The sequence below is a fragment of the Panulirus ornatus genome, chromosome 38 (assembly GCF_036320965.1).
Source record: "Panulirus ornatus isolate Po-2019 chromosome 38, ASM3632096v1, whole genome shotgun sequence".
Taxonomy (NCBI): Eukaryota; Metazoa; Arthropoda; class Malacostraca; order Decapoda; family Palinuridae; genus Panulirus; species Panulirus ornatus.
Genome location: NC_092261.1, coordinates 2,343,021 through 2,355,169, shown reverse-complemented (window position 1 = coordinate 2,355,169; position 12,149 = coordinate 2,343,021). Strand labels below are relative to the sequence as shown.

The following is a 12,149-nucleotide window of genomic DNA, read 5'->3' as shown; positions in this document are numbered from 1 at the left end:
GGAAGAGTTATCGAGGTGACACAGGAGAGTCGTGTTGAGGAGCTTTCAAAACCACCATCCTACACATAAAAAACGTGATGCTGGGGAGCCACTTTTAATGTTTTCTTGTCATTACCTTAAAAAAAAAAAGTATGATCACAATTTAATATGGGTTCCTGCGTCATTAAGGCCGAGGAAATTGATTACACTATGTATTAATCACAGGATGATGATCAGCCAGATGTGTCATAGCCCAAGATATTACAACGCTGTATTAATCCTAGGATGATCAGTATGATGTGTCAGTTCAAGGCAGGGAGACTGGCTCAGACTGCTGGCTGTACGGTTTGTCTGACTCCATACATGATGATGTACACTTCAAGTTATAACTCATACAACTCGAGTGGAGATGAACCTGATATGGGAACGGAAAATATGAAAATTGAATTTCGTATCTTGTGTAACTAACAGATGTCGTGTATCAGAATACAGAGGACATGGCTCCTCTACCGTCGGCTGTATAGATGTACTGTAGATGAAAAGAATACAAGTCCTGTTGAAAGAGCTGGTTTGTGAATAAGACTGAAGACGCATTTTGTCCCTAACTTCCCCAGACTTGGGATATGCTGCGTCCCAAAAGTCCTATCCCTCACACTTTTTTTTTCGGGGGGGGGGGGGGGGGGGGGAATCAAGTGGGGCCAGCGTTCGATCCGTGCCCCATCAGCATCTCGGGATGGGGCCTGAGCAGCTCCTGATGGATCGTGGCTCAGGCCTGGCCTGGGATGTGAGGGAGTTGCCGTGGTTCATGATGATGTACACTGGGCGATCCACGTGGGCTGGTCTCTTGCATCAGTTCATCTTGGTAGTATGTCAGGGTCGGGGATGTATGTTGGGGTAGCCTCATAACCTTGCCGGGTGGCAGAATTTATGAGGATGTTGTGACAGACCGGCGGTGGTTATACGGTGGCCCTTAATGTTCAGGGCTCGTCGTCTTGTATGGTTTATAGGGTAGCCCTTTGATCATCTTCAGGGATCAGGGTAGAAGCCAGGACATCCCACTGAAAAGCGATGTATGGTCGTGCTTTAGGGTCGTACTGTCCGTCGTGCTCATCGGTCGTGCACAAGGGTCGTACCGTCGTGGTCATGGGTCGTACCGTCGTGCTCATGGGTCGTACCGTCGTGGTCATGGGTGGCACCGTATTCCTAATCTTAACGTATTCCACCCACAACTTTCCCGTGGCCAGTATGTACCTAACCACCGCTCCTCCCATGGCCAGTGTGTACCTAACCACCGCTCCTCCTCATCTAGGGAAAAGAAATGATCTTGGCGAGATGTGTGGGCGTCCAGGAGGCAGTTGCCTGTTAGACAATAATGGTCCAGTTGGTTGTGAATTTGCATGTTATTGGTCAAGTTGGGAGGGCGTGGGACCAGTGTCGGGCTTGGGAGCCTGACCCACGGACCTAGCCTCCACCTGGTGACCTCTGGTGTACGTATGTATCATCCCAGGAGCAAGGACGCCGTGCACTTCTCCTCTGCCCGGCTCCATCTGTACTCGTGCTAACTCCCATCTTCCCCACGTAACTCCATCTGAACTGTTGTTAACTCCATCTAGTTCCCCATGTAACTCCATCCTCTCTTTGCATGACTCAGTCGCCACCATTTATAACACCATGTATGTATGTACCTCCTGTATAAATGTAGTTCCACTTTATGTGATTGTGTGAAGTTTAGCTTTGGTCCCCCTGCATGACACTGAGACATGGCCAGGATAGAGGAAGTACAGCGGCGAGCAACAAAGATCATTCCCGGACAGGGAAACACATCCTGTGAGAAGTGATATATATATATATATATATATATATATATATATATATATATATATATATATATATATATATATATTGTGAAGGTCACTGTGGCTGGAGGTGGAGGTATTGTGGCGCCAGTTATCTCAGAAATCTAAATTACTTGAGTGAAACAAACTTATTTCACTTCAGCCAGAACTAATATTGCCAAGGCCTGCCTGGTCAAGCCGGGTTCATTTCAGTCCTGTGATTTTCTAGATTTTTTCTTTTTTAAGGTATTTATTTACTTTCCTTGCAAAAGTTTATTTGTAGGTTTTTGTGTGGGAGAGGAACTGTGATCGTTGCGATTCCGACATAATCCTGTTTTCATGATACAAAAGAATAGTTTTGATATTTAGATGTGTATTCAGATAAGTAGGAGTCGGCTAATCAAAGAAAGATGACGTCAATTTTCGAACGATAGAAACGAAGGCACCACGATGATACGAACCTTTTCTCCTTCACGTAAGTCGACAGATACGTAAAGTATAGAAGGAAGAGGTACAAAAATGGAGGGGGTTATGGAAGTCATAGTGGAATGTGCAATTACAGATGTCAGTTTTAACCTATCCGTAACCGTTCAATTGCGTTCCCTCGAACCCTCCCAGAGAGAGTGAGTGTGTGAGTCATGTATGTACGTACCTACATATGTAATCAAGATGGTTAGCGAGGTGTGCTGGGTAGCAGGCTGGTGCAGGCGGCCAGCAGTGGACATAACTGTAGGAGTGTGGCGTCCCTGGGCAGGTAGTATGTGACGTGCCCTCCGCCTTTACTTTCAAGGACCAGCAAACTTCGGCGTGTGTGTGTGTGTGTGTGTGTGTGTGTGTGTGTGTGTGTGTGTGTGTGTGCGTGTGTGTGTGTGTGTGTTTAAAGTCCTTTGTTCGTAGGATAAGTTTTGAAGGTCATAATACAGTGGTGTGTTGGTAGCCCAAGGCCTCAAGCTTTACAATACGAGCGTCAGCATCCCCAGGAAATCTTGCTCCCGCGGAAGAATCCAGCGTTGTGCTGATTTTAAGAGAGTGTTCTGGGTTGTGTCAGGATCAGGGAATGCGAAGATGTTCGTCAGGGAGTCACTGGTTATCGTCGAGGTAACATCTTCTCTCCTCAGCTTGTGGTCACTCGGGCAGGTAGGATTATGTTGAGGTAACGTGTGACATGCCAACGCCCCGCTGGTCGCCTGACCCGGGTTCCCCCTCAACGCCTGTTTAAGCCGACTTAACGTGTGTGGTTGGCTAGTGTTGGTGTCCTGGAGATCTGGTTGTGGCGTTTGTCTTCTCGCTCGTGTCATGGCAATGCTTGTGGTATGATGCCATGCTCACCATGGCTCTGTCTTCCTGCATAGTGCCTACCACAGCAGCTCACCACACTCAGTGGATACCATCATAGTGAGTTAAGTCTGGATACTTGAGGGGTAAACTAGCGTACTCAGGAGTTTGAATCATTGTTCTAAGGTCAGAGTGGTGTGCTCAGGAGGGGAGCCCTGTGTACTGAGAACAGTTCCTCAGCACTAGGGGAAGGCTTTGAGTCCTACAGGGCAAGTTACTGTAATGACGCGGGTTAAGTCGTCGAACTCAGAGGTCGAGACACTCTCACGACGGAGGCCAGTGCCATGGTAAGAGTGACCATTTACGGTGGGGGTCGAGTATGTGTACTGAGGTTGGGTCTGGGGAGCTGGTCCTGAGCGCCCACACCACAGCTGTGACTCCCGCAGCTCAAACATTTATATGGTAATGGAAGGAGCAACATGTTTACTTGGCCTTGGCTTCCATGGCCATAATTCATCTATTTTTATTCTAGTGAGGGGAAATAAGGAGGGAAAGGGAGGCGGAGTTGGCGCCTCCGTTTACGTTTAATCATTCTATATTACACTCGGCCGTGCAACATTATATTGCACTCGGCCGTGCAACATTTCAGGGTTGGCGATGAAATATTCGTGTCCCGGGAACGTAACCCATGACTGGTAGAGGAGAGACTGCCGCAGAGACTGGGCCTCGCGCGGGAGAGCCTTACAAGTTGTCTTTCAGAAGGTAAACAACAGTGATCGTTCCCTGACACAAGCGTTCAGCGCTGGCTTGTTACGTCAGGTTACCAGGGAGAGAGAGAGAGAGAGAGAGAGAGAGAGAGAGAGAGAGAGAGAGAGAGAGAGAGAGAGAGAGAGAGAGAGAGAGAGAGAGAGAGAATTACCAAGTGGATAATGCTCTCCTGATACACATAAACACACCCATCACACACACGTACAGACGTACAACAACGCCACACACACACACACACACACACACACACACACACACACACACACACACACACACACACACATCCTGCACTAACATATACCCCATCACTCTTCAGTGTAGGTCTGGTCGTTTCAGTCGGGCGGCAAACAGACGAGACAGATCGCCAAAGTTAGTCTGTTATACAGATTTCCCTCCACTATATACCGAATACTGTACACTGTTATTGCAGGAAGAAGTAAAGAGTCGTGTATTTCGTCGGTGTTCGGAGTTTTGTATTTTACATATTCTCTTACTTTTTTATATTTTGTCCAGTTAGATAAGGATTCATGTTCTTCGTCTAATGTTCTTGTGCCATTTCTTTTTTGTCTTGTTAGATTTAGATACAAAAATTGTTTGTGTGGCAAAAATTTGTATTGTTCTTTTATCGGTTGTGTTAGATCAAGTGAGCAGAATTGTTTGTTGAGTTACATTTGTCCTTGTTCAAGTCTTGTTTGTGTCTGTGGGTAACAGATGATGGTACGTAGTGAAGTTACTGGAACGCTACGTCAGAGAGCACTGGTCACCATACTTCTCAATATGACAGCTGCTCCTCGGCCATGTACCTCGTGGGGAATATTGCTTAATGCGGCGCCTTCCTGAAACGCAGACGGCACCATCTGTCGTGAAGGTGATACACGTCTGAACCACCTACACAGAGGTAGGAAGGAAGAACCACCTACACAGAGGTAGGAAGGAAGAACCACCTACACAGAGGTAGGAAGGAAGAACCACCTACACAGAGGTAGGAAGGAAGAACCACCTACACAGAGGTAGGAAGGAAGACCCACCTACACAGAGGTAGGAAGGAAGAACCACCTACACAGAGGTAGGAAGGAAGAATCATCGTTGCTAGCCTGTTATCCCGGGGGAGAATTTGTTTGTTTTTACCAAGACATGTAAGATCCATAAGATAGGTAACAATAGGATGATAAAGATGACCAACACCAGATAACAATAGGATGATAAAGATGACCAACACCAGATAACAATAGGATGATACAGATGACCAAAACAACCAAAGGTGTTTCTTTAACGTCACGGAGGAAAAAAAGGATATTTGTCATTGATTCGAGAATCTAGAGATGACTTTGGATGCTGTTAGAGGAGAGCACGTTATCAGTAGTTTACTGAGAGAGAGAGAGAGAGAGAGAGAGAGAGAGAGAGAGAGAGAGAGAGAGAGAGAGAGAGAGAGAGAGAGAGAGAGTTGGTCAGGGTGGTGTAGTTAGTGAGGGTGGTGGATGGTGACGTGGGGGTGTAACAGGTGGGTGTTGACGTGGGGGTGTATCAAGTGGGTGTACAACCCAGGAAGGGAGAGGAAGATCAAGGGTGAGGAGGGTGATCAGCGGGGTGAGGCTGCTGGGTAGGGGTATAAACAGCTGGAGTGGTTGTGATATGGGGGGAGGGGGAAGCTTACCTGGGATCGAGTGAGGGAGGTAGACAGGTCACCCACCTGAGGTCGAGGGAGCTCCAGGCTGAGGACTCTCGTCGCTTCTTGGTGCAGGAGTTGCACCACATATCGAAGACTCCGGGTTCCCAGCGGTTCATGGGCCTGTTCTCCAGGCACTCACACTGGAAACCACCCCCGCCCATCATGCCCCCGCCCATGACGCCCCCGCCCACGTGCCGGTCAGGGGTGTGGGTGGAGGCCGGCGGTGGAGGGGGTGGGGCTAAGGGCGCCCCCAGGGGCTGACGGAGCGTTGGGCGGGGCGACCGAGTGGGCGTGGCTGGCACAGTGGGCGGACACGACGCTGAACAGGACGCTGTGGGTGGGAGAGACCTGAAGGTTAGTAAGGGAGGCCTCAAGGGCTTTGGAACGTTTAAAGGGTGAGAATATTAGGGTTTTAAGGGACTCACCTCAGGATGGGATGTCATTAACTCCAGTGGTGCTTCTCAGGGCATCAGACGACTTCAGGCTCTAAGATGATAAGGGCATTTCGACCAACAGGAGACTGGAAACAGGGTTTATAGTGTCTGGTAAATGGAAAATATCACAAGGTTGAAAAACTGGCTTCCAAAGGACTTACCAGTTCATGAAGTTTCATCAGCTTCATCGTCGTCAGGAACCTGAAGTTAGAGTCTTTCAGGTGACTAACCTATGATTAGAGTAATAGTACCATCATCACCAGGTGAGAAAGAGCTGGTTAAGGACCGACTCGTAAATAGGGCAGAAGGACGATTAGAGGGACAAAAATAGTTTTTTCCCACCAACCTCTCATAGGGCTATAGAGTCCTAGAGAGGCAGAGGTCGGAGGTCTGGAGAATGACCAGTAAACTAGGAGTTATCCTACTCGAGAAGTTAGAAGTTGGTTTGGAGTAGACAGGCTCTAACATAGGAGGGCCATTTCGTTCTTTTCGTCGCTAGGTTAAAAAAAATTTTGCTTGTCTGAGAGAGGTGTCTCAGTGGAGTGGTTGCTATGATGTGTGAGGAGTCTTGTCATCCTTGTACGAGAAGGTTCAGAGCTCTGGATATCGTTGACGTTCACCACACACGCGCCAGCCAGCGTATGCCTGTCTGAAACACTAGGGATGTGCACTAACGAGTTAATGTTATTCCGTTTGTTCGTCCTCTGACGTGATAAGCATGCAGGAACTTCGATGCTAGTTAGCATATTCTCAGCAGAGATAAAACGCTATGAAATGCTCAGTGGAGAATCAAGCTGGTCGCTCTTCACCTCACATTTTGAGTTGGGATAGATAACAGTTGCTTTTTTTGAGTCGCGGAGGATGACATATATTCTCCTTCACAAGGTTTTTGCAACAAATAGGATGTTTTTGTTGGGGAGGAACGGTGAGTTCTCTCTACATGTCAGTAATGGCAGGATGCCAGGCCTGAAAACCCAATCAGCATTTTTTTTCAGGAAACATCTGCGTAGGACAGTGCACAGGAGGCTCCTCAGGGTCATTGTTCTGGAGCTGTGTTACTAGTTACACTGACTGCCGGGGTGTAGGATGTATATGGTCCCGGGTGTGCATATAGCTGGAGGAAGGGAGGGTAGATGGGAGAGAGGGCTAGACAGGTGGGTTGGGTAGGAGATGGAATAGAAATACGTGTGAGATGGAATGGAACCGCAGCCATGTTTGTAGAGTGCAGTGTTGTGCTCAGGATGAAGGGTTTAGATGAAGGAGTCATCGAGGGAAGTGGTGCACGATATTGAAATCCAAGTCACAAGCAGATGCCATTATGGCTCGCTGGATTCAGTAGCAATCCAGCAAGAGCAACAACAACACCAACACCATCAGCAGGACTCCAGCCTGAACAAGACCACAGTATCAGTATCACTTGAGCAGCAGTAGCACTCCAGCAACACTGCAGCAGGAGAGGCCGGAGCCCAGAGCCTAACCAAGATTACGTCAACTTAACTCGCAAGTTTTAATTGGTACGTGACTCTGAGTTGGTGAGGCGTGGAGGGCACGATGGAGCCCGCTGTCTCCCTCCCGCCCGGGACACTACTTCTTCACCGTGCCAGGATATCCACCTCATTATACACAACACACCCAGGCCTTACCCTGCACACCCTCCCCCAGCCCTGACCACGTGCACCCTCCCCCTGCCCATCTGTCCTGACGTGCGGGGTCTCACATCCCTACACTCCTGCCTGACAAGGATGCTCACACATTCCAATCCAGACGGAACGGTTGTGCATCCCTGTTTGGCCTCAGTCCTCACTGTGGGTTATGGATTACCACCTTACGTACAGTACCTGGTTACAACGAGCTCCTACTTAATGCGACTTTCTTCTCTTTCTTTACACCCGCATGTGGTTTATGGTCATGATATGAAACACCTGACGATCGACGGTTTAAAGAAGGTTAATCTCTCTCTCTCTCTCTCTCTCTCTCTCTCTCTCTCTCTCTCTCTCTCTCTCTCTCTCTCTCTCTCTCTCCAGATTCTGTAAGCAAGTACTGTATCTTAGTGTGTGGCTCCCTCACTGGCTACAGTCGTGTGTGGGGTTGATGGATGACGTATTCGTTACAACTGTATTTCAGCGGTTGGAATTTAACTCAGGCTAATTATTATTTACGGTGTTAATATCCTGACTGGGCGTCCGGAAATAGGAAAAAATGGTTTGGTGTTCCATCATCAATGCCAAGTATGTGTGGGGAAGTTTTAATGCAGATATTTGCTATTTCAAACTGAAAGACGCGACCATTGTTCTGTTTTCCTGAAGACGAAGGAAGTAACCACGTGTTCAGCTTCCACCCGTGTTGTACCCTTCTCCTCAGAACATTAAGATTGCACAAGAAATGTATTTTCTGCAGGAGGACGGGAGACATGGGTATCTCTGGCCCCCGCCAGCGGTACTGTCAACCTGTCGAAGAATGGTCGCACCTCCAGCCCTGGGAGAGAGTATATGTTTCTGGTGTTCTGTGCCCAGTGTTCCTCGCTGCGCTCTGTCTCCGAACTGTACAGTAATGAAACTCCTCCCAGGTACAGCAGCTGGGCAGTTGACATGCTGTATAGCTACGTGAGAGAGAGAGAGAGAGAGAGAGAGAGAGAGAGAGAGAGAGAGAGAGAGAGAGAGAGAGAGAGAGAGAGAGAGAGAGAGAGATCTAGCATTTATTCTTGTTCATACAATCTGCATATTGATAGCAACACGTACAGGAGAAAGCCTGAAGTGTGTACCCTCCAGTAGGCTTGGAGGCATGGTGGTGGAAGATGCCAAGTGCTTCACGTAACATGGGTAAAATTCTCAGTGTGTCCTATGAAGGTTTGGATACTCCTCTCATGGGGCTTTACTCTCATGTCAGGACCATGTTGAACTTGAGCTCCCCTACATGCACACCGAATTTCCTTTCTCGTAGGAAATGTTGATGTGAATATGTTGATATCTTTCACACACACACACACGCACACACACTACGATCATTGCACCGTGGCAACCCTGGTGTCATCCTGTGAGACAGCAAGGTTCCGAAACCCCGCCAGAATTTTTAACTTTGTCGCAGGATCATAACTTCTGGATGTTTTACTTTTTTCGGGAAAACAGTCTCATCATACAGTTGTCGTGGCTTCATTACCACCAAACACCACTACACAAGGTATTGGGTACGAATTCGAGTATAATATATTTAGTTGGTTGGTGTTTGGTTGTCTGAACTGTACCGTCCACGGGCAGAACGAAGCGGGTTCGGGTTCATTGTCTCGGAGCATACATATGTTAATGTGCTAATTGGCTTGTTGCCTGGTAAGTGCAAACTTTTCATTAATAAGGTTTGACCAAGTAAATATTTCATGAACTCGTTTCGGATTTTGAGTCTCTGCTGACTTCTGAATCTTAGAACTCAAGTAGAAATAGTAGAATAAAGAGAATTATTAAAGAAGATCTTCAGGTCATCCAATGAATAGTAAAGGAGACGTTTTACGTTAGTTTTATTACTTCTTGTTTCCTAAATCAGACTTCTAAAAACGCATAGTTGTGGGCAGGGCAATATGGTCTGTATTAACGACTAAACGACTCATTTCAGCCAGTTAACTCAACTACCTTTAGATATGAATGATGGTAAAAGGCATTATACCCACAATCGAACTCTACTCTCGGCATTGAATGTAATCTTCAGGCCGGTTATTACACTGCCAACAGAGGACGTCGTAGGTGTAAGCAGTAGAGGGAACAGCTTGTTGTGGTAGGGAGGGGAGACTGGGAGGAGGTGATAAATGGGAGGAATGGCATGGGTGATGGAGATCGAGAGGTTAGTAAAAAATGCCCATAAAATTTGCAGATTAAGTGATGGATGCAGTGGATGAAAGGTATGTAAAGCTGGAGGTATGTGAGTGTTATGTACTCATATATTATGTGGAAAGACAGAGGAACATTATAACCAGGCATATAGGAACACGAAACAATAGAAAACTTGAATGAAATTAGATGGCAACGAAAACGGGGAAGATATTACCGGGAACATAGGATTGCGGGGAATTAAGATGGCGCGCTGGTGAAATACAGAGGAAATTATGTAATAAAGAATAACGGGAAGCGGAAATAAAGCGAGAAAAAGATGACCATCAGCCCAGGTTTTGCTGTATCTTGAGGCGCCGTTTTAAGAGTGCTATCGTGAGCGCCTGCCGAATGACGTCATAAAATTCATCATAAAAGAGAGCTATACAGAGCTCTCTAGCCAGGCGTAACGCTGTATATGGCAACACTGATGAAATATTGCCCCGATCCCGTTTTCTGTCACGTCAACATCGCGAACGTTAAGGCTGTCAACATCGAAGTGTGTCACTTGCCACGATATAAAACTATATAAATATTTTCTTTTTATTACGTGTCAACAATTCTGTACTAACAACGAATATATATATATATATATTTTATTTATTCTGGATTGTGGAAAATGTTGAAATACATATAGCAAAGAAAACTGTAGAAAACTGGCGTTTAACGTTATTCAGTTTACCCGACACAGTTTCACTCCAGTAGTTTGATCAGTTTCAAAAGACAGTTCACACCACAGATCCTACAACCCTTGTACGAATGTACTACATGGCATATCCTATAACCTTTGTACGTGTCATAACCTACAATACTTGTACGTATGTACTACGTGTCATAACTTACAACCCTTGTACGTATGTACTACGTGTCATAACTTACACCCCTTGTACGTATGTACTACGTGCGAATTGCCATTAAGTTTCCCTCGAAAAATTCTCATAAAGTTTCGTGCGTTACGTGCAGTGTCACGAGATACTTTCATCCTGTTGTTTACAATTCGTGTACATCGCTAAGTATCGTACGTGTCAGTACGATAGTTAACGTACATTGGCCTAACTTGCCTATCCTGAAATGATCAGTTAGTTGCCAGGTCGAGCACTGTGGCGCTGCAGGACGGTCTTGTCCTCCGTGCTTCCTCCTGTGCGGGAACCCAATAATGGCTGAAGCTAAGATGACCAAATGTAGTCAGCATTATTATCATTACACTTGCCGGCCAGGCCTCATGTTCCGACACACACACACACACACACACACACACACACACACATCATGTCAGGCTGTTTTTCAGTCTCCCCACACATTTATTGTCCATTTTCTCCTGAAGAAAATGGAGCTGTAGTCTCCTGGGAATATTTGTTACAACGGCAAACTAATAAACTGTGTGTGGGCTTTAGACATCTCATATAGCAAAGTAAACATAGGTAAGATTAAGGATTTTCATTGTTGGAGAAAAATTCTAAATACTGATATGATTTGACGTTGTGTCATGTTTTCTTGATCCTAAAAACCGTATTGTTTATAAAAGATAGTTTGCCTATTCGATCACTTGCAAATTATTTGGTGTATTTTCATTATTTGATGTTTGAACATCGCTTGAACGTTCGTGAGAGAAACTCACAGTGTTCCGTCACACGTATTTCATGGAAAATTAACAAAAAAGAAATATTTACTTTGTATGCATGACGTATGGTACGGAGTCTGGCTAATGACCTTTCGTTGTTGGTAGCCATTAACTCCAACAACATACACATATTCATGCAAATTTTTTTTAAACAAATATTTTCTGTGTATGGTACACATTCTGGCTTAATGAGCGTTATCCGTTAGATGCCCATTAAATCTAAAGCATACAGACAGGTTTCAGTGTGTATAGCTCTCATTGTGAGTGACGGGTTAGCAGTAGGTCAGTATTAGTGAGAGCTGTGTGTTGCTGTATGTGGGTTACCACATCACCACCATAGTTAACGATCTACTGAAACAAATGGTTTATACAACGACATTTCAGGATGGGTGCTGCTCGCCCACCACCACCCCTAGGTGTGGGGAGGCTGCCACCCGCCCACCACCACCCCTGGTGTGGGGAGGCTGCCACCCGCCCACCACCGCCCCTAGTGTGGGGAGGCTGCCACCCGCCCACCACCGCCCCTAGTGTGGGGAGGCTGCCACCCGCCCACCACCACCCCTGGTGTGGGGAGGCTGCCACCCGCCCACCACCACCCCTGGTGTGGGGAGGCTGCCACCCGCCCACCATGTTATATAAACTGTCCATATCCCTTGGTGCCATATTGTGAATCCTCGTAAAGACAGTTGAGGACCCCGGGACCCTTTGGTGTAT

General features: G+C 46.7%; 1 protein-coding gene across 4 annotated transcripts in view; it reads right to left on the bottom strand.

The window, feature by feature from the left end:
- The window catches only part of LOC139760789 (43 kDa receptor-associated protein of the synapse), a 200,733-nt gene that overhangs the window by 37,547 nt on the left and 151,037 nt on the right, over window positions 1-12,149 (bottom strand). For all 4 annotated transcript variants that reach the window (XM_071684387.1, XM_071684389.1, XM_071684390.1 and 1 more), the window contains one exon: window positions 5,548-5,857. In XM_071684387.1, coding sequence (XP_071540488.1) covers window positions 5,548-5,857 — 310 coding nt within the window. The remainder of the gene's footprint in view (window positions 1-5,547; window positions 5,858-12,149) is intronic.